Genomic DNA, 25370 nt, shown 5'->3' on the forward strand with positions numbered 1-25370 from the left:
TAAAAGTGTGTGATAATCATTCCTATTTGTTTCCAAGTGTGCCACCCAGAATGTCTGGATTCACCTTTTCAATATCTACTATGATTTCTCTGCCTTTGCAAGGGGGAATCATAATTGATAACTTTTCTACTCCTTAGTTAGAAGCAGAATTCAAAAAACCCTTAGATGGTTATTGCAGAGAAATACAAGGAGGGGTGGTCAAGAATGTTTATGATTACCTGTTTGATAAGAACAAAATACTAGTGGTAAAAGAAATGGCTAAATAAACATTGGCACAGCAACACGTGGAATTTACTGCAAAGGTTAGAAAGAAAGAATTTTTAAAAAAAGATAAGAACTATTACAGAAAAAAACTCCAAAACACTGAATTTTAAGAACTATTACAGAAAAACTCTGAAACATTCAGTGTTAAAAAAAAAAAAATCCTACAATATATTCAGTATTCTCAGTGAACTGATGAAGGAAAAAGGTACTCCCACAAAAATAGGACTGCTATATTCTAGGAGCTTATTTGTGAGGGGTGGAAGCTAACACAGAATGGTAACCAGACAGATTTCAACTTTCTATGATGGTTTATTCCTTTTACAAGGACTTCAGAATTAATTTGCTCCAATATTCTACGTAGAACAGGGGTTTTCAGGAAACAGTCCAGGCACTTCTGATACTGAGAACTTCACCACTTCATGTGGGAACATATACCCCTTTTGGGCCCTTTTCATTGGTGAGCAGCTCTTCCTTTGATTGCTTTAACGAATATCCACCTTCTCATAACTTCCACCCACCAATCCTGGGTCTACTCTCCGGAAATACTTTAACCTCCCCCTAAGAGTTCTCCAAATTTGCCTTTTCTAATGCCCTGATTCCTCTTTTCTCTCTCAAAGAATCTGCGAAAGTGAAAGTCTCTCGGTCGTGGCTAAATCTATGCGACCCCATTGACTATACAGTCCATGGAATTCTCCAGGCCAGAATACTTAAGTGGGTTAGCAGTTCCCATCTCCAGGGGATCTTCCCAACCCAGGGATCAAGCCCAGGCCTGCACTGCAGGCGGACTCTTTACCAGCTGAGCCACCAGGGAATCTGTGAGCTGTTCCGCAAGACGCTGAGACGCACACGCCCACCGCACTTCCCTAATGGCCCTCCTTGAGAGCGGACTCTAGGCCCAGGGTAAGGGAGATGGGGCCTGGCCGTGCCCGTGTGGCCCAGGTGCCACCCGTCACGGCCACTGGCAAGGCCCCTCTCACAAGCAAACACAGGGGCTGAGCGCAGCAGCCCTCGTACGGCCGGCAGTAGGAAGCCTGCCGCTGCCTTTGAAAGCACCAAGCTTCCGAAATAAACAGGACAGCTGCGTGAGGGTGGCAACGCAAAGTCCTTCAGAAGGGATTCAGCTCACAGACTTCACGGGAAAATGGCAAGCCTGTAGGCTGAAGCCATTCAACTGGCCCTACCTAGGATGGGTGCTGGGTCAGCCAGAGCCTCAGAGAACATGCGGCCTCAGGGAAAGGGCCCAACCTTCCCTCACTGAAAACCCTGGATATTAGTCCACTGCCCTTTTCATTTCCCACAAGTATCTTGACCTGGAGTTCTACACCCAAAAAATAGTAAATAAGACCACAAGGACACTCCCAGTGGAGGTCATGAAAGAACGCTTATTCTTACTCTTGGTCTCCTTTCTCAGCAAATTTCCTTTATGCTACCTCTCCTCAATTTCATGACCTAAAGTTATCTCCCTTCTTCATTTTCTGAAACAGGCTGGGCTGAGACAGTGACAGGTAAGAGAAAAGAATCAGAGACTGTCCCTCTCCTATCCACTCTGTTAGATAAAACACAACAAACTTAAGCAGACCTTTAAAAACAAAAAGCTTCTTTCTTTTTAGTAGTAAAATGTTATCAAAGCTACTATCATGCAGTAAAAGCAGGTCATGCAAATGATGATATATAATTATGATAAATAATTAAATAATTATCATTTACTCTTCTCTGGGTCTTTGTTTCCTTTTTTACAAAATAAGGATATAGTAACACGCACTTCACAGTGCTGTAGGATCACGGGAATTAACACACTTCCTCCACACCACCAGCAATTAACAAATAGCAACTGCCACATTATTAGGAGGGACTGTGATAAGCGACTGAAATGCACAGTGTCATTTAATCTTCTAGAACTTTGTGAGGTAGCTATTTATCCCCATTTTACAATTGTGGAAAATAGAACTTCAGGTGTTGAGTAACCAGTCCACGTGAGGGGACTGGTAAGTGGAGAGGTGAGGTTAGAATAAAGTTTACACTTTATTCCCAAATCCACACTCAACCCCTAAACTCAACCACCTGTTTTCATGTGGGTCAGGTAGAGTTTGGAGGACAGTAGAACAGAATAATTCCATTTCATGTCACATGTGCAAATTCTAATTATTGTAAGATAAGGAAGCAAATAGCTGTGAAAAGAAGAGAAGCGAAAAGCAAAGGAGAAAAGGAAAGAGATAAGCATCTGAATGCAGAGTTCCAAAGAGTAGAAGAAGAAATAAGAAAGCCATCCTCAGCCTCCTCAGCCATCAATGCAAAGAAATAGGCAAACAACAGAATAGGAAAGACTAGAGATCTCTTCAAGAAAATTAGAGATACCAAGGGAACATTTCACACAAAGATGGGCTCGATAAAGGACAGAAATGGTATGGACCTAACAGAACCAGAAGATATTAAGAAGAGGTGGCAAGAATACACAGAACTATACAAAAATGATCTTCACGACCAAGATAATCATGATGGTGTGATCACTCACCTAGAGCCAGACATCCTAGAATGTGAAGTCAAGTGGGCTTTAGAAAGCATCACCACGAACAAAGCTAGTTGAGGTGATAGAATTCCACCTGAGCTATTTCAAATCCTGAAAGATGATGCTGTGAAAGTGCTGCACTCAATATGCCAGCAAATTTGGAAAACTCAGCAGTGGCCACAGGACTGGAAAAGGTCAGTTTTCATTCCAATCCCAAAGAAAGGCAATGCCAAAGAATGCTCAAACTACCACACAATTGCACTCATCTCACACACTAGTAAAGCAATGCTCAAAATTCTCCAAGCCAGGCTTCAGCAATACGTGAACCATGAACTTCCAGATGTTCAAGCTGGTTTTAGAAAAGGCAGAGGAACCAGAGATCAAATTGCCAACATCCACTGGATCATGGAAAAAGCAAGAGAGTTCCAGAAAAACATCTATTTCTGCTGTATTGACTATGCCAAAGCCTTTGACTGTGTGGATCACAATAAACTGTGGAAAATTCTGAAGAGACGGGAATACCACACCACCTGACCTGCCTCTTGAGAAACCTATATGCAGGTCAGGAAGCAAGAGTTAGAACTGGACATGGAACAACCGACTGGTTCCAAAAGGAAAAGGAATATGTCAAGGCTGTATATTGTCACCCTGCTTATTTAACTTAAATGCAGATTACATCATGAGAAAAGCTGGGCTGGAAGAAGCACAAGCTGGAATCAAGATTGCCAGGAGAAATATCAAGAACCTCAGATATGCAGATGAAACCACCTTTATGGCAGAAAGTGAAGAGGAGCTAAAAAGCCTCTTGATGAAAGTGAAAGAGGAGAGCGAAAAAGTTGGCTTAAAGCTCAACATTCAGAAAATGAAGATCATGGCATCTGGTCCCATCACTTCATGGGAAATAGATGGGGAAACAGTGTCAGACTTTATTTTGGGGGGCTTCAAAATCACTGCAGATGGTGATTGCAGCCATGAAATTAAAAGATGCCTACTCCTTGGAAGAAAAGTTATGACCAACCTAGATAGCATATTCAAAAGCAGAGACATTACTTTGCCAACAAAGGTCTGTCTAGTCAAGGCTATGTTTTTTCCAGTGGTCATGTATGGATTTGAGAGTTGGACTATAAAGAAAGCTGAGCGCCAAAGAACTGATGCTTTTGAACTGTGGTGTTGGAGAAGACTCTTGAGAGTCCCTTGGACTGCAAGGAGATCCAACCAGTCCATTCTGAAGGAGATCAGTCCTGGGATTTCTTTGGAAGAAATGATGCTAAAGCTGAAACTCCAGTACTTTGGCCACCTCATGCAAAGAGTTGACTCATTGGAAAAGACTCTGATGCTGGGAGGGATTGGGGGCAGGAGGAGAAGGGGACGACAGAGGATGAGATGGCTGGATGGCATCACTGACTCGATGGATGCGAGTCTGAGTGCACTCCAGGAGTTGGTGATGGACAGGGAGGCCTGGCGTGCTGCGATTCATGGGGTCGCAAAGAGTCAGACACGACTGAGTGACTGAACTGAACAGAACTGAACTGAAGGAAGCAAATGAAGTTTTCTTTCAAATTGCCACTTTAGCATCTGAACTGTTATATCTAGAGCAGGGAAAAATGTGCAATATGCTAAAATTTAGAAGTTTTTTGTGCATTTAAAATGTATATAGGAATACCTAGTTTTAGCACATTTTTTAAAATATGAGTCTTTGCTTTTCAAAGACAGTTTGCTTATGTATTTTGTTTCATTCTATTGTGCTTGTCTAGAAGGACAGCCCTGTACCTCTCATAAGATCCTTCCATGTTTCCAGGCTTGTTGCCTCTCTTCTATCTGAGTAATATAACCCAATTAAGCAACTGCTTTCCATGTAAGCAACTTTACCCTCTCCTTCACACCATTTCCTGATTTTTCAGCCCTCACAAACTGTACATTCATAAACCAGTCAGGTGGGGCAAATTAATATGTAAGGTTTTTTTTAAAAACTGAGGTACAACTGACACATATTTTATTAGTTTCAGGTATACAGACTAATAATTCAATATTTGCATAGAATGCAAAATGATCAGTTAACATCCATTAACTTCTGTCAGCATACACAGTCACAGAATTGTTTTTCTTGTGATGAGAACTTTTAAGATTTACTCTCTTAGTTTTCAAGTGTGTACGTGTAAGCTTTACAGTATTTCTTTTTCCAAGACAACCCCATGTGCAGTGTGGCAGAATAGCTTCAAGATTGCTGGGTGTAATGTCCTGCTAACGTAGTCCAGAACTATCCTTGGTTCTCTTGTTGCTATTTTGCTAACCAAAACAAACAAAAACCAGTGAAAAAGTCATGGGAATGGCAATGTGATGAAGGCGGCTCTGCTGGCTTTTCTCTCTCTTTCTCCACCAAGGCATCCAGATCTGATATGCCAAGCTTGGTTTTCCTATTCCAAACTTGACAAATACACAAGACTTTATTATGTGGAAAAACATCATGACCAGACAAAGACTTTTTATACTGAGTTCAAAGCATTTACACATGTTGAGTAACATGTCCCATAAATCCCCTTGCACGGCAGGCAAAGAGTAGCACAAAATTAATTATTCCTCCCTTCCCCTTCCCACCATAGCACTATGAGTGCTTTGTCCACAAAGGGCAGGTCACAGAACATCAGTAGGGGCTTTGCAAAGATGTCCTCCCTGAATCAGATCACTCTGCTCCGGGCACTCGCTACCCACCGTGTCCAAAGCAACTGTGACGTGGACTCTTCTTCAAACACGAGATACAAAGCATAAAGGGTATGCCAAGCGGTGCTCCAGAGGCAACGTGAGATCCCAGCACTGAGCTTACACACGCCCCACACAACTGTCACACTTGAACAGACTGTGCTGTGCTGCCGTGCTGTGCTATACACCCAGCCGTGTTCAGCTCTGTGCAACTCATGGTCTGTATCCGCCAGGCTCCTCCGCCCACGGCGTTCTCCAGGCAAGAATACAGGAGCAGGTTGCCATCTCCTTCTCCAGGAGACCTTCCTGACCCAGGGATCAAACCCGCATCTCTCGCATCTCCTGCTTTGGCAGGCGGGTTCTTTACCACTAGCGCCACTTGGGAAGCCAGCAGACTCTGTGAGGGCGTCCAATTCGTTTGTTCTCTCAACAAATATTTGTTAAGCCAGTAAGCAATGTGCCAAATCGGTATATACTCAGAAAGATTATTAGATCAAATGGATTGTTAAATTTCATTCTCAATTTAGTGCTAAAGGCCAGAGATGGGGAGTTGGGAGTAAAGATGTACAAGTGAGCTTGCAAAAAAGCCAGTTGCACATAAATTCAGCCTCCCTCATACCTCGATTTCTTGAGTAGTATCATGGTTCGGTGACTTGAAATACCAGTTAGTATATAACAGCTGAAATGCTTAATCAGAGAAACGATTAGGGTCAAAATGCTACTGTTCCTTGAATAGAGGAAATATAAAATGCAACTCTGAAACCATTTTCCCACCTGAAAAGCAAGCAGTCATACAGTGAGGTGCTCACTTCTACAGAGAATGACATTTACAAAGAATGAACATGGGACTCACTGCACATTTATTACATGTCTGATAAATACCCAGGCCAGGACACAGCCTATTGAAAGTAGTCAAACACAGGATTATGTTTGTTTGGTTATAAAGATCAGTAAGAACCCTAGTATTCTGCGGTAGGTTTTCATTTTAGAAAAGATCCTAAATAGGCAGTTGATGATTCATACTACCTAAGTTGTTAAGAACAATATCATTTGTTTTTTCTAAAGAAAAAAAAAATGTCTCTACTGGTTCAAAAACTAGTGAGCTAGAAAATTCTACGTTCAACTTGTGAGGCTAGTTTAAAAACCTCAGCGTTCCTTACCTGCCCAACTCTCCCTGGATGTTTCAAGGCCAGGCCTCCACTAGAGACGGCAGCTGCCACATTCCCTTCGTGGTCCACAACCACAGCACCCACTGTGTCCAAAGGGCCTGAGTCGTTCTCCTGTGGAGCAAAAAGGGCCAGAGCATTCACTAAGCACAGTGTGCAACAGTGATGTGACCACACAGCACTTCAAGGCCAATCATGATACGGCAAATTCTGAGCTTATCCTTAGCTGGAACATTCGGCAGTCTCCTGAAATTATGTATCATCAAGTTGACGCTTAAATCCGGTTCAAGTCAAAACTTATTTTCCAGTGAAAGATCCTGAGCCAAGGGTGTCTGGTTGCTTTTCTCTAATAAGAAGCCTAACATGCCTTTCAAAAGGAGGAAGAAAACAACAATATAAATTGTAGTATATCACTCTATCACCTTAATCTCAAGAATTCAGATCACGACTGAGAATCTGTAGAGGAAAAGCTCTATGGTATAAGTGAACTAATAAATGTCCTTATTTGTATTTTTTTAATACTATGCAAAAATTTCTAAAAGTAATATATTCACCACAATAAATGAAGAGAGTGACATTCAGTCTTGAACTAGATCATGCTACAGTTTTCTTTAAAATTTCTTCCTTGTGAGATACTTGATGGCAAACTCCCTTCTCTGCTATGTTAATAATATGGTTGCCACTCATATGGCAGAAAACTGCACATTCCTGGGAACCATCTTTGTGTTTCTGGGTCTTGTTCCAGGCCTCACATGCTTAAGGCATTTCACACATATTGACCACAAGCAGCTGTCTCTTGCCTTGAAGATTTCTGGATCACCTGTGCAAGGCAGACAAACTTTACACTGCTGGATAAAAATCAGAAGTAAAGGAAGTGGGAAGAAAATTTCATGAAAAATTACCTTTTTAGTATACTAAAGGAGGGCTATTATAGATCTTTAGGTTCATTGTGGTCATGGTGGTATATATTTTTAAACTTGGGCACTGGTGCCTTAGAACCTGAGAACACCATCCTCACCCATACCCCCAAGTCTGTATCAGAGTCAGGGACAACCCCATGTTCAAAGAGACTTCTGGTCCATGGACTCTACTTTGAGAAACAAGGTCTGATACTATCCCATAGGTCATGACCAGCCAAATGTCTGCTGTACTCATTCTAAGCCAAATAATTTTATAGGCACAAGTCTGCTGAAGGAGAAACTTAAACCACCTAAGACCAACATTATGTCAGCATAAAAGATTTAAGCTCTGTCTTGTTCCATTACCAATTGGCAGCATATCGCCATGACCATACCACCATGAACATACTACAAAGTATTTTAAAACATGATCTTATCCATCTTACTGGTTCTTTCAGAAACAGACTGCTGCTGCTGCTGCTAAGTCACTTCAGTCGTGTCCGACTCTGTGCGACCCCAGAGATGGCAGCCCACCAGGCTCCCCTGTCCCTGGGATTCTCCAGGCAAGAACACTGGAGTGAGTTGCCATTTCCTTCTCTAATGCATGAAAGTGAAAAGTGAAAGTGAAGTCGCTCAGTCGTGTCCGACTCTTAGAGACCTCATGGACTGCAGCCCACCAGGCTCTACTCTCATACAAATAAAAAGGCACTGTAGAATAACCTTCCTCAAAAACAGCAACAACAAAGTCAGGAAAAGGTATTCTTTATTAGTTCTTTTTTATTAACCGTGACTGCTGATCCTACTCAAACATTCTATAAAACAGAATTTTACTGAGGGGACACATAACATATACACAACGATATGAATTATCTGTAAAAATAATTCTCAGCATTTCAACCAGGATATCATGACTAACTTTTATCCCTTGAACCTTACTGTACAAAGACATGGAAGGATTATACATCGATGGATTTACTATAATCTGTTTTTCAAAAATGAAAAATCAAGCAAAAGATAGAGAATTCTGTTCCAAATTAAGCTAAATATTCCTAATGGCTTGCAACACCTGCAAAAATCAGAATTACTTCATAAAATATTTAAGAATTCGTTTATAGATTTCACATACTGAAATGGAAACTGAAAGATGATGAAGTAATATTTAAGCATTTTTATGAAGTGCAGGTAAATTGAATGAAAGACAGAGGTATTTTGGCTATAATAATTTCACTGAGCTCGTTTGTATAGAAAAGAAATCTTAGAAAGTTTAAAAAACATACAATGACTGTTATTATATAGAGCTACTATTATATTCTTGCACTCCATAAATACTCAGAAATATATGCATCACATAGATACACACAGACAAGTATTTCCTTGACTGAAATACACTAGTTGCATTAATTATTTGATAAAATTGTTATTTAAAAGCAATGGCTTAATTATAGTTCTTGTTCAGAAATAAACACATGTGTATAAAGTTGACACGGAGATTCCATGTGTCATGGAAAAGACAAATAAAACTTTCTACAAGTAACCAATGATCCAGTCATCTCTGTTGAACTTAATGTCAAAAGTTTTCATTCTTCTCACTCCAAATTGGATATGGCTATTACATAGTTTTTGTAAGAATTAAATAAAGTACCACATATAAACTAATAAATCCCTTGGAACAAAACGTAGATACTTTCCACATGAAAACAAAGTCTCTAACCTGCACTTTAACTCTGAAACCTGCCAAGAGACACCATCTATCAGTTACTTATCTCATTAACGTGGTCTTTCTTCTGTATATGCACAAGTGCATGCATGCTGAGCCGCTTCAGTCACGTCCGACTCTGTGTGACCCTATGGGCCATAGCCTACCAAGCTCCTCCGTCCATGGGGTTCTTGGACAGAATCCCATGAACACTGGAGTGGGTTGCCATTTCCTCCTCCAGGGTTTCTTCTGTACAGAATTACTCAAGTATCAAACAGATAAAATACAAGAATAACATCTCGAGTGTAAAAGTGCATCCTGAATCTGATGTATGGTGAGATTATCCTAATATAATAATAAAGACAGAAAGACACTTTATTTTTAAGATATCAAGTCTTCCCAAGGCACCCTTGTTAGGCTGCTGAGTAGCATTATAATCGGCCTGAGCTTCCACTTGAAAAGCACAGCTGACTTAACACCTTCCGCACAGTAAGTGCAACATAAAGCTTTCCCACCTTCAAGCATCCTAAAGATGCAATGATAGATCTGGGCCCAGGAACCTAGACCGGGCTCCACATCTGGCTCCTAAAACCAGTCCCCTGCAATAGTAGGGCCTCCGTGGGCTCCGAGTATATCAGCCTTGTGTATAAACAAAGGAGAACTTAACCAGAATTATCTGCTTTCATGTGTCTGGCTTGGCTGAAACCAAGGAAAATTTGGATATAAGAATACCCAATGACTTTTCTCTTCTCTCTTAAGAAAATCCCCCTTCTGATGTCCAATACTACAAATGATGTTTCTGTAAAGCTACAGTCAAGATGTCTATTTTTAAATAATCCTTTATTCTTTGCTTAATAAATATACATTAAAATCTTTGCAGCACTACACAGATTAGTGCCAAACATATCTACAACAGAGAAAAAAAGTTTATTTTGTAGAAATCTTTGCTATTAATTCCCTAAATCATTCACCAAAAGTAAACAGAAACATTTTCAGCTCAAAATAAAAATAAAGTATGTTTACCATGCTTTTAAGGGGCTTTAATATATCTGAATTACAGCTTTAATTATAAATTCATATCATAACAAAGTTCCAGAGGATTACCTAAAAATTCCAGTCTCTCAAAAGTAGCAAAGGACAATGTTTTCCAACTGGCAGAACTCCTACACAGAGTTCTGGGGCTGCAACATTAAAGGTGGAAAATGCATCGGTTCTATTTCAGTGTCTTGTTTTGTATTTTTGATAATCTTACATATAACGTACTATGGGATTGTTTTCTTCAAAGCGGAACCATTTGGGAGCCTCAGTGTACATGCTGAATGAGCATGTGTAAGTGACGGTAGAGATCAGACAAACATGTTCATGACTTAGATTATTACACGACTGAACTACAATGGAAGCATTGCTGTTGCTGCTGTTGTTTAGTCGCTAAGTTGTGTCCAACTCTTTGTGAACCCCATGGACTGTAGCCCACCAGGCTCTGCTGTCTATGGGCTCTCCCAGGCAAGAACAGTGGAGACAGTTGCCACTTCCTTCTCCAGGGGGTCTTCCTGACCCCAGGATCAAACCCACATCTCCAGCACGGGCAGCAGGTGCGTTCTTTACCACTGAGCCATCTGGAAGCCACAAAACATTTTTATTCTTATTCGTATGTTGTCTAATAGTATTTAATTTGAACTCATAATAACGACTGGTTAAGAATAGCAACCTAAGATATACTGGAGTTGAAATCAAAATTGAGGAATTTAAGAAAGAGATAATTCTAACAAGTTCCTTAAAATAATATTAACTAGATTATTAAATTGCATTCATTTGATCAAAATACTTATAGAATACATCTCAATGACTTAAAATCAGTTTAAAAATATAATGATGAATATATCTAATTTGGCTTCTTGTGTTTCTGTAATAAATATTAATCACAATTTTAAAATTCTAACTCAAAAAAATTTAGCTCTAAATTAAATATACACTCCTAGCTATGACTCAGCAACTATATCCCTAAGTGTTTACCCCAAACTGAGAAGCTGAAACTGCTAGTCTGTTCAGTCGTGCCCGACTCCTTGTGACTCCATGAGCTGTGGCCCGCCAGGCTCCTCTGTCCATGGCATTTCTCAGGCAAGAATACTGGAGTGGGTTGCCGTTTCCTTCTCCAGGGGATCTTCCCAACCCAGGGACCAAACCCAGGTCTCCTGTATTGCAGGCAGATTCTTTACCAACTGAGCTACGAGGGAAGCTTATTGACCCCAAGAGAAAGCAAAATATATATGACAAAAGACTTGTCAAAAATGTTTATAACACCTTAGCCAAACTGCAATAGTCGAAACCTGGAAATAATCCAAATGTCTATCAAGAGGGGAATAGGTACACAAGATGCGATACCGGCAATGTGGAAGACCGCACAGGAATAAAAAAGAACTAGTGATATGTGCAACTATATGGATAATTTTCTAGATGTGTGTTGAGTAAAAGATGCTGGCCACAACACAGTACATAACATATGACCCCAATTGTCTGAAGTTTTATTTATAACAGGTAAAACTACGGTGAAAAAGAATCAGAAAAATAGTTGTTTTGGGAGGGAGGTGTGGACTCTGAAGGGATATAAAGAAACTTTCTAGCATAGTAGCAATGTCAGACCTTGTTACATGGATGAATACACATATCAAAATTCATCAAATTATACACTTAAGATTATGTGTGTTTCACTGTTTTACCTTAATCAAATCAACAGCTGATGTATCTATTTTTGAGTACACAACACAGGATTTGAAATGTCAGATCATGATCAAATCTTTCAACTTTTTCCTAATAGCTTAACACATCTATATTTATATAACATTTAATGCATATCTGATTGCAATTGTAAGAGGGGGGTGATGGAAAATAAGGAAGAGATGGTAAAATGAATGAAAATCTAATGTACTCCCAACTGGAAAGAATAGAGAAGTGAAAATATTTAAAGGGAAAATGGCTCAAATTTCCCCACAATGGATGAAAAATAAGAATCTACATCTCCAGGAATCCAGAGAAAAAGGAAAGGAGCCAGAGAGAAAGGAAAGCTTACGACGGTGGAGCGGCAGCAGAATTTCCGACAGTCCAGGGGGGCCAGAAGGCAGTGGCATATTTTCACAGAAAAGTAACTATGAACCTAGAACCTAACAAAATCACCTTTTAGGAACAAAAATAAGACAAATACATTTATAAATCAATAAAATGTGTTCATCACCAAGAGACCTACACTTACTGAAGTCCTAAAGGGTCACTGTAGTGAATACTGCAAACTGACCTCCTCCTAATACTCCCTACCACCTAGTCATGAGCACACCAAATATTCTTTTCTTAGCTCTACTTTATCTTTTTTCCACAATATGTATCTTCTAAAATATAAAATTTATTTTCATAATATTTAAACTGCCAAACTCCTCCGAAAGACTAGAAGTTCCACAAAGGAGTAGTCTTTGTATGTTTTACTCACTAGAAAAGGACTTGACACCTAAGTACTCAAAAAATATTTGTTGAATGGATAAACAAATAAACAAATGAATAATACACTTTAAGAAAAAGGAAAATGACTGCTGTGATCTAAATGTGCCCTTCCAAAATTTCACCTATTACAATCCTAACCCCCACAGTGATGGTATCAAAAAATGATTAGGTCATGAAGGCAGAGCCTGCACGCATGAGATATGCCTATAGAAGAAGCCCGAGAAGTTTCCATGCCCCTTCTGGCATGTAAGGCTACAGCAAAAAGATGGCCATCTAGGAAGGAGGTCCTCATCAGACACCAAATCTGCCTGTGCCTTGATGTTGGACTTCCCAGCCTCCAGAACGGTGATAAATGCATTCCTATTGTCTGTAAGCCATCGGTCTCTTGTATTTTGTTACAGCAGTCTGAAAGGACTAAGACAATAATCCAAGAAGGAAAAGGACACTCAGGAGTGAAAAAGGAATGGGCAAGCAAATACAATGGCAAACATGCATGTAAATCAAAATTAATATCGTCTTCAAAACTAATAATAGTGTATTGTTGGGCTTCCTTGGTGGCTCAACGGTAAAGCATCTGCCTGTCAGTGCAGGAGACATGGGTTCAACTCCTGGTCCGGGAAGATCTCACATTGCAAGGAGCAACTAAGTCCACGCGCCACAACCACTGAGCCTGCACTCTAGAGCCTGGGAGCTGCAAGCAGCGAAGCCACAGTGACTGCAATGAGAAACCTGCGCGTCGTGACTGAAGAGTAGCCCCGCTCTCCGCAGCTAGAGGAAAGCTCAAGTGATGGTGAGGACCAGCACAACCAAAAAAGCGCAACTATTAAAAAAAAAAAACAGCACATTATTAGAAGATCAAGATGGGGTTTTAAAATCTGGCTATATGTTATCACAAATACACCTGAAAAATAAGGATGTGAAAAAGCTGAGAGCAAAAGGACAAGGGAGAAGAAGAGAGACACCCAGGAGGGACCAACCCAAACAATGTGACTACATTAACATTAAGAACATCAGTTTTCAGACAAAACCTTAATAGGATTAAAGGATGTGGTAAATACTGAAAGTTTAGATAAACCAGGGCGATATAGTAATTCTAAATCCGTATGTACCTAAAATTAAAAATAGCCTCAAATGTACATAAAGCAAAAACAGAGCAACATAACGAGATAGTTTAACACACTTTTCTTAACCATGAATAAGGAAAATGACTAAAAGCAAACAAACAGACAAAAATTCAGTAAGAAATAAAAGATCTGGGGACTTCCCTGGTAGAACAGTGGGTAGGAATCCACTGGCCACTGCACGAGTCCAATACCTGGTCCAGGAAGATTCCACACGCCTTGCAACTAAGTCAGTCTGACACTACTACTGAGAGCCCACTCTAGCGACTGCAAGCTGCAATTCCCGAGCTCACGCTCTAGAGCCCAGGCTCCGCAACAAAGAGGAACCGTTGCAATGAGGGGCCCATGCACGAGGCAGAATAACCACTGCCCGCGGCAACTAGAGAAAGCCCACGTGCAGCCGCAAAGACACAGCACAGCCATAAATATAATTTTTTAAAAAGAAAAGGTCTGAATAGCACATTAAAAGGCTTAACTTTAGGCATTCACAGAATTTTGCTCCAATTAGACAGAAAGCATTGTTTTCAAATACAAATAAGTATTTTTTAAAATTGACCATACATTAATCCATAAACTAAATCACAACAAATTTCAAGAAACAATATCAAGCAGAAAACACTCTCTGACTACAATACAATTAAGTTAGGTATCAATAAAGGTAAATAAAATTTTTTAAGAAAGAAAAAAGCACTGCTAAATAACTTATGGATCAAATAAGAAATCTAAATAGAAACAAAAATACTTATTAACCAGTGATAATAAAATATATTACATTTCAGGGAATTCCCTGGAAGTCCAGGGGTTAGGACTCTGCACTTTCACTGCCAAGAGTGCAGGTTCAATCCCTGGTCAGGGAACTAAGATCTCTCACAAGCTACATGACCAAAGAGAAATAGACATGAAACACTGCATTTTAAAACCTGTGAGGGATAAAAGTGGCACTGAGAGGGAAATTAATACCCAAAGTATTGATATTAAAAAAGATACAAAATAGTAACCTAATTGTCCAACTAAACAAATTAGAAAAGGAACAAGATAAACACAAGGAGAAAAAACAGAAGATGAAGCTGGTGCACGGCGATGATCCAGAGATGATATGGGGTGGGAGGTGGGAGTGGGGTTCATGTTTGGGAACTCATGTACACCCGTGGTGGATTCATGTCAATGTATGGCAAAACCAATACAGTATTGTAAAGTAAAATAAAGTAAAAATAAAAATTTAAAAAATAAAGAAAAAAAAAAGAAAAATCAATGAAAGAGGAATGAACACTAAATGAAAAGATCCAAAAGGGAAATAAACTAAATAAACAGGAGAAAGAAGGGCAAAATCCGTTCTGTGACTGAACAACTTGTTGAATGGACAAACTGAATGAATGAAATTGAACAGGCAATGATTTTCTCCAGGCACTAAGGCTCAGCAGGGCCCAAGCCTCCTGCCTTCTCCTCTGGGGGGAGGCTTGGCTCTTGGCAGTTAACAGAAGACACTATCAGATGTCATGGTACAGGTGGCGTTCCTGACTCACTCTGCATCCCCTATCCTGCCCCACAGAGAAAGCCTACGCTTCTCCAAGTCCCAAGGTCTCGGAAACCCCAAAAGAGGTCTCCTGAATCGCCTCCCAAACACACAGGGGCCCTGGCGCTAAGAGCACAACCTAAGCCCAGCAGCTCTCCCCTCTCTGGAAGCCTCTTTATGCACTGGCTTCTTCTAGGTTCCTCTGCGGCTTGTCTTGCCCCTCATCCACCTGTAGGCAGCAACAAACCAAGTGTCATGACACTTTTTAATTGCACCTCATCAATAACTCAAACTTTCTGTCTTCTGAAACTGCCTTTTGCTCAGTTTTTTATGCATGATCCAGGCTCAGCCACTCCAAAGCAGTTTTCCTCTAACTTCTTGTATTTCTCTGATCATTTCATATTTCAATCTTCCCTAAATATAATGCTTTTGCACATCACTCTTAAATGAGTTCTGTCCCAAGAGCACATCCTTAACAGCTGCTGAGAAATCTTTCTCCGGTCCCATAATAACCAAACTGAAGCCCAGACTCGTTTCTCACAATGTGGAAGTGATCTTTATTTCAGGAGGCTGTGCGTGCCCTTTGGTCCACTGTTCAAAACAAACTTCTAAGGCTTTTCTTATGAAACACGAAGCCTCTCACTTTATCCACAAAGAGATGATATATCTTTATATTGGACACACACTCCACCATTCGATGTTTTCTTCTGGTAACACTTCTTTACCGCCTTCTCATCCCCTAGATCAACCATCTGGCACCAGATCACACTCCTTGCATTTGACTAACCAGTTCAGTTTCTTTAATTCCAGATTGCTTTCCTAAAAGCTCTAAATAGTTAGTATTCATATAATATTTTAGCTTTAACTATTTTAGCTTTTACTTTTTCTACTGGAGAGCTGGTCATCCTTCACTGTCTTAAACTCAATCATTGCTGTCTGGGAAACAAGTTCAAGGGAGGAGGAAATCAAGATTATTTGGCAGTTTCACCTCCAAGAGGCACATATATGAAAGGACTTCAACCACAGAGATGGTGCAACGTGCTACCAGCACACACACTAATAGGCTATGAATGTCATTACGTGGGCAGATTAAAAAACACATAAATAAATGAGCTAAGGCTTTGCTAATTAAATAGACAGCAACAAAGTCTCTTTAATAAGAGCAGGCAACCTTTTTCAATTTAGTTGTCCAATTTGGCTCTTTCCAGGAACACCTGGCCGTGGTCTGGACCTCTGGTCTCTCTTTCATTTCGGAACTTACATGTACCTTCTCTGGATAAAATTACACTTTTTCTTTTAAATACCAGCGCTCCACTGGCCTTTGAACTGACTCTTAAAGCAGTGGGGAATAACAGATAAAGGACTCAAAGGTAACTTGGACAATCTGGAGTCTATTCCTGCCAATGAAACACCATGACAGTTGGGATGGGTCATTTAACCTGGATTTAAATTCCACCCTCTTCAGACTTCAGAACAATATTTGATACTGACTTTAGTAACAAAGTAACAAGTTACTTCATGTGTTGTGAAATTTTTTTAAGTACAGCAGTATTCATTTGAACATATGAGTATACTCACAAAAATAGAAACTGTTATTTAAAATCATAAATACATAACAACTAAAGATCAGCATATTAAAAAGCAAAAGGGAGGCAAAAATGCCCATATACTTATTTTCCTTTTGTTCCTCAATAGATTAAAATCTTATTAGAAATTAGAGATAAATCAAAGAATTACAAAGAATAAGGAGTTAAGTATAGTTTAGAATGTAAAATACAATCTAACTAATTATGATAGTACTAAATCTCAGAAATTCTGAAACCATTTAAATTAACTCCAATGATGTTTTCAGAGACTTTCAACACTTCAAAGCCTGTTTAATGCAAATAGCCGCAGGACAGGCCCCACTCACACATATTTCAAAATATTCTCATTTGCTTCCAAGTACAGTCAGTGCAAATAGATGTTCAGGGGGACTTGCTTTGGACTTATTTCCCCTGTGGCCTATTTCACTTTGCCAAATTCTGTGAACATTTGAATCCTTTCAACTGCTGTGCCCCCATGGGGCATTACAGAATGCCAAAACCAGAGTTTGGTTTGACCAGAAACGTTTGTCAGAAGTTGGTGCATTGTAGTTTGGTTTCTGCATACCGAAAATTGGATCATGTACTGATCCACACCACCTCTCTGGATGGTCTCACATGTTCACACTACCTGCCCAGCCCCTCTGAGCATTTGGGTTTGAAAACACTGTTCTACAGAAACTCTGTAGTGTAACCTGCTTATCCTCTCACAGGCTTCTTCTAAACCTGGGACTTTCACTTTCTCTCTACAGTTATATAAGCCCTAATCTTTAGCCAAGACATTAGACCCAAAGACTAAAGTGTTAGTCACTCAGTCATATCCAGCTCTTTACGACCCCATGGAGTGTAGCCTGCCAGGCTCCTCTGTCCATGGGATTTCCCAGACAAGAATACTGGAATGGGCAGCCATTCCTTTCTCCAAGGGATCTTCTCACCCCAGGGATTGAACCCAGATCTCCCACATTGCAGGCAAATTCTTTACCATCTAAGCCACCAGGGAAGGCCCAGCTTAAACTCTAGCTCTGCATAAAGCCTACCATGTGCTCAGAGTGACTTTCTCCATCCTGCTAATCCCTGCAGCTCTCATGGATGATTTCATTCTTCTGCCACATACCAAATGAGTTTGATATGAGTTTCCTTTATTGCTTAACTCCTCTGGATCACATAAAATGGTCAGGGCCTCTCAATGTATTCCCTAAAGCCTACTTGAAAACCTGTGTATAAAAAGTACTCAATAAATGTTTGCTGGTGATAATGATGAAGTCAAGGTAAAACAGGTACTGCGAAGAACAACTAAAGATCCCAAGAGGCCGTGACCTCCGGTGGAAACGCCACTCAAAGCCTGTGCTCCAGGTCACTTACTGGTGAGTTCCTCAAAGTTTTAGATGATACAAATCGGTGAAGCAGTGAAAATGGAGCACTGCCTATCCCTTGACTAAAAACATAAAATGACCACAGAAGAGATGACAACGCTTGTACAACGAAAATGCTCTCAATGTGGGGGGGAGGGGGCAAGCACAACCACAAGCTTCATAGACCGTCTTAGCTCGCAAGGTAATCCCCATTTCCATTCCATCCCCTATCGCTCCTTGGAAAATCACACAACCAAAATAAACAAGTGCTAGAAAATGGGTAGGAATTTTTGTGGTGGTGAAGGTTCATTCCTTTTCCTAGGGGGAGAAAAAAAAAAAAGACGTGTTTTAAGAGTACATTTGTAAAACAGGCATTTTTACCTGCATAACAGTTGGAGAAGGAAATGGCAACCCACTCCACTGTTCTTGCCTGGAGAATCCCAGGGACGGGGGAGCCTGGTGGGCTGGCGTCTGTGGGGTCGTACAGAGTCGGACACGACAGAAGCGCCGCCGCCGCCGCCGCCGCCGCAGCAGCAGCCGAAGTGGAAATTGGTCACATTTCTCTAGATGGCTAGATGGGCACGCCCCCTTGTGGACACTTCCTGACTCAACTCTGGAGTGGTCGGTTGCTTCTGAGATATTAGTTCCCTACAATCACTTCCTTCACTTACTGAATAATATTATTAGTACTGTTTCCAGACAACCTAACTTTTCTTTCATTACATCCCCAAACACAAGCTTACTGTTAAAAGTGAGGTAGAGTTTTGGACTAACAGTATGCTTGAAACATTAGAAAGAAGATTCAAACTTATAAGACTTACAATTAAAGAAAATAACGGATGCATTACTCTCAAAATTTATAGTAGAATCATTGATTGTAGGTGTTTAAATTAGTAATGTTAATTGAGTATAGGTATTTTTTAAGGCACTGTGATAGGAATTAAAAAAATGCTTATGCTTCTATATACCTACATGAATAAGATAAAATAACAACACACATCACTCTCAAAATGGCAAAGTGCTTCAACAAGCACTTATTGAGTGCCCATTACATGTACTAAATAGAAAAAAGGAATTTGTTTTAATCTGGGTAGCATTTGAGCTGGTTCTTAAAGAAGGGCTTGGATTACAATTTCAGTAGGCAAAGTGGCAGGTATTCCATTATTAATTATCATTTATTCCACAAAGAGAAAGAGACATGAGCAAAACTTAGAAATGAGAACGTTCAGCAAATTCATAGAAAACCAAATACAGAGATGTAACTGGTAGTAGCGGGGGGGAGGGGGGGGATTATTCCTGGAGAGAAATAATGGAAAAGTAGGTTGGGTACAAGTTTGAAGAGGGTTTATAAAGTCAAGCTAAAGACACTGGGTTTTAATCTACAGATAGCAAAGATTCTATTAAAGTTTCTCCCAAAAGAAGGATAAGACCAATGCAGGTATTTTTAAGGAAATGTATATTGGGGTAACACACGGACTTAAAGAGGAATGGGGAGAGTCTAGAAGTAGGCAGGCCAGTTAGAAAGATACTGCAACCATCCAGTCATCAAGGAAAAAAATGGTATAGATTTAAGAGTGGTAGGCATGTCAAAAAGAAGCAACCAAAATAAAACAAACAAAACAAAAAATAATACCTATATTTATCATCAATTGTTTAATGAGCACTTATTATATATATTATATAATATGAGGTTAAAAGATGCTTGCTCCCTGGAAGGAAAGCTATGAGAAATCTAGAGAGCATATTAAAAAGCAAAGACATCATTTTGCCAACAAGGGTTCATATGGTCAAAGCTCTGGTTTTTCCAGCAGACATGCATACGGATGTGAGAGTTGGACCATCCTTTAAGAAGGCTAAGTGCTGAAAAATTGATGCTTTTGATTGCGGTGCTGGAGAAGAGTCTTGAGAGTTTCTTGGACAGCAAGGAGATCAAACCAATCAATCCTAAAGGATATCAACCCTGAATATGTCTTGGAAGGACTGATGCTGAAGCTGAAGCTCCAATACTTTGGCCACCTGATGCAAAGAGCCGACTCACTGGAAAAGACCCTGATGCTGGGAAATATTAAGGGCAGGAGGAGAAGGGGGTGACAGAGAACGAGCTGGTTGGACAGCATCACCAACTCAGTGGACATGAGTTTGAACAAACATCAAGAAATAGTGAAGGACAGGGAAGCCTGGTTGCTGCAGCCCATGGGGTGGCAAAGAGTCGGACACCACTCAGCGACTGAGCAACCATGGCAACCAAAACAGATAGAGTCCCTGTCCTGCTGGAACCTGCACTGTAGTGGAGGAGAAAGACAGCAAGCAGGCACCCTCAGAGAGGCAGCTGGAGCTGCATGACCGCTTGAACGACAGGTGGGAGGGGGAAAGCAGAACTTCCAGGATCTGGAATCACAGGACAAAGGCCCAGCCTCCTGCAGCATCTTGACAGTGTGACCTCCTGACAGTAAAGAACAAAAGACTGGAAAGGAAGACAGCCACCTGCTCCTATCAAGTCCTGTGGGATCTGTTAAGGGGCTGTACTTTATTTCTAAGTACAGCTGGAAGTGACTCAAGAGTTTAAACAGGGTCATGACAAAATCAAATTGCACTTTTAAGTGATTCCATGAATGCTGTGTTTAGAACTGACTGGAAGGGGCAGCAGCAGGTGGATTGGGATGCTACCACAGTCATGCAGGAGACGGTGATGAACCTTGACTCTAGCCTTGCTGAGCTAAGCTAGACGTGAGACGTGTAATAAGCAACTGGCAAAGTCAGGGCATGAAAGTGGGATGGAAATAAAAATCTGGGCTCATTCACTCAAACACAGTTTCATGGGTGCTGTGTCTGGTGCCTGTTGAAAACAGACACTGACCTGGAGACAAATTCTGGGATCAGGCGAAGGGAGAAAAGGACTCTAGTCTTCCTGGAGGAGAGCTAAATGAGGAGGAGTGGACATGAACTTAACTGAATGCAGTCATGTAACTACCAACTCCTCTAAAACATTCTATGTTCACTGAAGAAATGACTACTGAGCAGGCACTTTTCTAGGCCCACTGTGACATATTAGGCAGAAAAAGCAATGAGTCTCAAATTCTGCCCCAATACCTTACACATCCCTGCAGATTTTCATTTAGTAAATTGAAAGTAGAGCCTAAGAACCTCCTACCAGTAGATTTAAAACTACCCAGATGGGGATTTCCCTGGTGGTCCAGAGGTTAAGACTGCATGCCCCCAGTGCAGGGGGCAAGGGTTCAATCCCTGGGCAGGGACATGCTACACAGTACAGCCGAAAGGAAACAAAAACACACTACCCGGATGAAGATAACAGTTAGCCAGGCTGAGCATACACTAGAATAAAGAGTCTCTCAATGAGAGGATCAAGAGGTTTGGACAAGCGCTGTTTTGCCAGTGAGAATATGTTAGAGAAGTGTCACATGGAAAGACGGCAGTCAGCTAGTACCGCACGCTGACTGTGTGGCTGAGGAATCTGATGTCCAGAGCGGCTCCCCGTCTGCCCCAGGCCTCTGGACTGGCCCAGGTCAGACGTCTCCTGGTCTTCTGTACCCATCTCAGCCGGCACCACTCCCTCCACTCCTTGAGTAATCCCAGCCTCGGCTCTTGAATAGTTTCTGGCCTGCGACTTTTGATTCGGAATGTTCTAGGCTGATTACAGAAGATGTGGGCCAGTCAGGACTTTGAAAACTCGAGTTTTCCTTCATCTTAATTAAGCAGTGGGTCTTATCTTCAGATCTTAAAGCATCCCTGTTATTGACTATGTGTGTGTGTGTGTGCCAGTGTATACACATTTGTCTTTTCATGTGCTGGTTTATTCTGCTGGCCTTAACACATGTGTGTATTGGCTACACACGTGTTAACACCACTACATCTGTGACAGGTCAACTCAGGTCATTAACACATGGGGATACAGTATGAGGACATATTTAGAAATTCTGACTTAGAATCTCATGCTGTTAACATTATGATCTGAACCGATTCCCAGACAGGAAGACGTCTATGAAAGTCCATTCACTGGAGGAATTTCCATTTAGGAAAGCTATAATATGACAATTTGAACATTATATACAAGGTCAGCTAAGATTATCCCAAAGACAATGAAGGAATACCTTCATTTTCCCCTCCTATGATTCTGGTTAAATATCAAAATGTACAGGAGGCTCGACAGAGCTGATGGATACTCAAAACAGAGGGCAGATTTACAAGTCTAACAACATCTGATGTCAACCTATAATAAGCCTCCTGGAAAACCACATACCCTTACAAAATAAAAACAGCAGTTACGGTCTGTTAACATTGATTTCTTGCCTCACTAATCTCACTTATAATTTTAAAACTCAGTGTAAATTTAAGGCATAGTTTCATGAGGGTTTAAGGAAGATTTGGGAAGAAATCCAACCTACTAGGTACTGAATCTTTATACAAGAACTTAGAAACTTTTTCTGAAATATTGCCCGGCTATCAAGGGTTGAAAGTTCTGGATATGGATAATTCATGAATTGGCATAAACTGCTACAAACCGTAAATATTTAAAGAAACTCCATCAATTTACATTGAAAGGGAATACTGCTCATCAGACTATATAACCTATGTCAATGAATGAGGTGGTAGTAATCTAGTAATAGAAGCAACTAAGTTACTGACCTACTTTCTGATTTACATGTAAGTCCTATATGCTTAATCAGTAATCAAGATAATCTTAGGACAAGAAAATATAAATTTTAATGTATTACTTACAATTCAAAGAAATAATTTCAAATGGAAGATAATCACTCCACAGGATGAATTTATAGGTTTATAGAAAAAAATTAAATATATGAAGTATACTTATTTATGTAAAAGAGAAGGCAAAGGAGTTTCTTACTTCTGTTTACTCATATATCTACACATTAACCATCTTCTTGAGAGACACCATAGGACTCCAGACCAAGCAAATTTCTGCAAAAGACTAATTACTCCTTCCCTACACACATAATACACAGACATGTACACAAGTACAAATAGAACAATCTGAGGAAAATATGTTGTTTTTCATGCATTTATTTTCTTTGATCTTAACCTACCTCTCACCCAAAAAATACAGTGATTTAGTATGATACAGTTAAGCGTTTACATAATAATTTCAAGATGGTGGATAAAAGGGAAAACTGTTACCCACAATATACTTCAAAAGAATAGAATATATTTATATGAAGCACACAAAGCAAGGCCCAACATTTCCTTTCTGAAACATGTGGCCAATTTGATGTCCCTATGTGGTGGCTAAAGAACACAAAATTAAAAGTTGTAGCATCTCTTTAGAGTGGTTTTGAACACACAACACTGTACAAAAGCATTCAAGCCTTTCTAAACTCATTCATTAGAAACAGAAGAATGAAGGATACTCACATAATGGAAAAGGTCTGATTGTCTATCATTTCCCCACCCTATACAAGTACTGCTATACCTAAAAATCTATGAAATTAATTGAAAACTTAAATTATTTGTAAAAGTGATGGGAGGAGGCAAAGAATTCCATGTACATTCAACTGTAAAATCTGTTATTAAAGGAAAAGACATGGAAACTATTTTGACAATATGCTTGTGAAAAATAAAGGGGGAAAAAAAAGGCTTGAAACATCAAAAATGTTGAGATCAAACAATACCCCCAACCTCTTTTAATACTCTAAGAATGAAAGCCCCTTCTAGTAACATCCAGGGCTAGCTGTTTGAAACTGATATTTATGAAATCTAGACTATCCTGGGCATTGAGTCTGTTTTCCCAACCTATGGATCTCTCCTCTTGGTAACACCTCCTTCCTTTATATAACAAGGTTATGTAACAATTCAGTCAGTCCGGTAGCTCCAGCTAAGAGCTGCTATTGGTCAATGAGTTAAGCACTTCATTCCAAAACAAAGTTTCCGTTCTCAAAAATGCTAAGATTGATGCTAACACAACTACCTTTTATTTTTTTGTATCAAAACAAAAGATAAATTTAAAACATGTCATCACTTCATCACATATACCACAAGAATCCTGGATCTGCATTCTAACAACAATGAGTCCAAGGCAACATTGCCAGGGGAGAGCGCAGACGCCGGTGTGTGGGAGTCACAAAGGGCAGAGGACCGCACTCAACCGCACCACGAGTATTGAACTGAGACTGAAGGAAACCCCACAGGACCAACAGTTCTGGTTTTGACACAGACAAATGTGTTATCACAGCTCAGTTAAATAATATGTCACTCAACAACATGGTTCAAATCTCAATTACATGGTACGGTAACTGTGAGTAATTGCATTAAGTATGAGCTTCACTACTAGCTCTTCAGTCCAAAGATCACTGTCAACTGCACAGACGTCCGTCATTGTCAGTAGCCAATCACGTCACTGTATTCAAAGTCTGTCACTGACAGATGCATGCACTGAGAGATGCCTGCACTGAGAGATGCCTGCACTGCAAGTACGCAGCTGTGTTGCCTCCTTGTCTCCCAGTGACAAATCCACACGCCATTTTGTAAAAAATTGATAATCTACAAAGAACACTATACAACCAAGATGAAAGTGGACCAAAGAAGCAGTGATAATGCTGGAAGTGAAATTCCAATAAAAAGTAAATGAAGTTACAGGAGAAATAGTTGACCACCGGAATTTTTGACACTGTCACCATTCAAGAGACTTTAGATCTACATCAGAGGAACTCAGTGAAGACAGATTGGTCAATATAAATAAGGAATGTAGTTGTGACAAAAAGGATGAGGATGTCACAGAGGAAGTAACACTTGGAAAAACTTTGATATTAAAGGAACTGAGGGGTCACTTATAACATGGAAACAGCAAAAGATAAAATGGTGAAAGCAGATCCAAAATTCAAAGGGAGTTTGACAATTCACCATGACATAATCAGATACTCACTCCACACTGTAAGTTATACGACAGGAAGGCAGGCATTGTTTAAACTACTCTTGATAAGGAATTTTTTATACAGAAAAAAACAAACACTAATTCTGATGTTTTAAATTAGTGTACTAAAAAAATATTCATTTTAATTTTTTGCTTGTTTCTCTATGCATTTATAACCAACAATAAAAGAATTTTTAATGT

The 25370-nt window shown here is 40.1% G+C and overlaps 1 protein-coding gene across 4 annotated transcripts in view; it reads right to left on the reverse strand.

Moving 5' to 3' along the window:
• Window positions 1-25370, reverse strand: part of TASP1 (taspase 1) — a 266211-nt gene that overhangs the window by 146555 nt on the left and 94286 nt on the right. For all 4 annotated transcript variants that reach the window (XR_011248057.1, XR_011248058.1, XM_069547121.1 and 1 more), the window contains one exon: window positions 6628-6747. Coding sequence is in view for 2 of the 4 variants with exons in the window: in XM_069547121.1 (XP_069403222.1) it covers window positions 6628-6747 (120 nt within the window). In the remaining 2 variants the exon portion in view is untranslated. The remainder of the gene's footprint in view (window positions 1-6627; window positions 6748-25370) is intronic.

Source organism: Ovis canadensis, chromosome 13, assembly GCF_042477335.2.
Source record: "Ovis canadensis isolate MfBH-ARS-UI-01 breed Bighorn chromosome 13, ARS-UI_OviCan_v2, whole genome shotgun sequence".
Taxonomy (NCBI): Eukaryota; Metazoa; Chordata; class Mammalia; order Artiodactyla; family Bovidae; genus Ovis; species Ovis canadensis.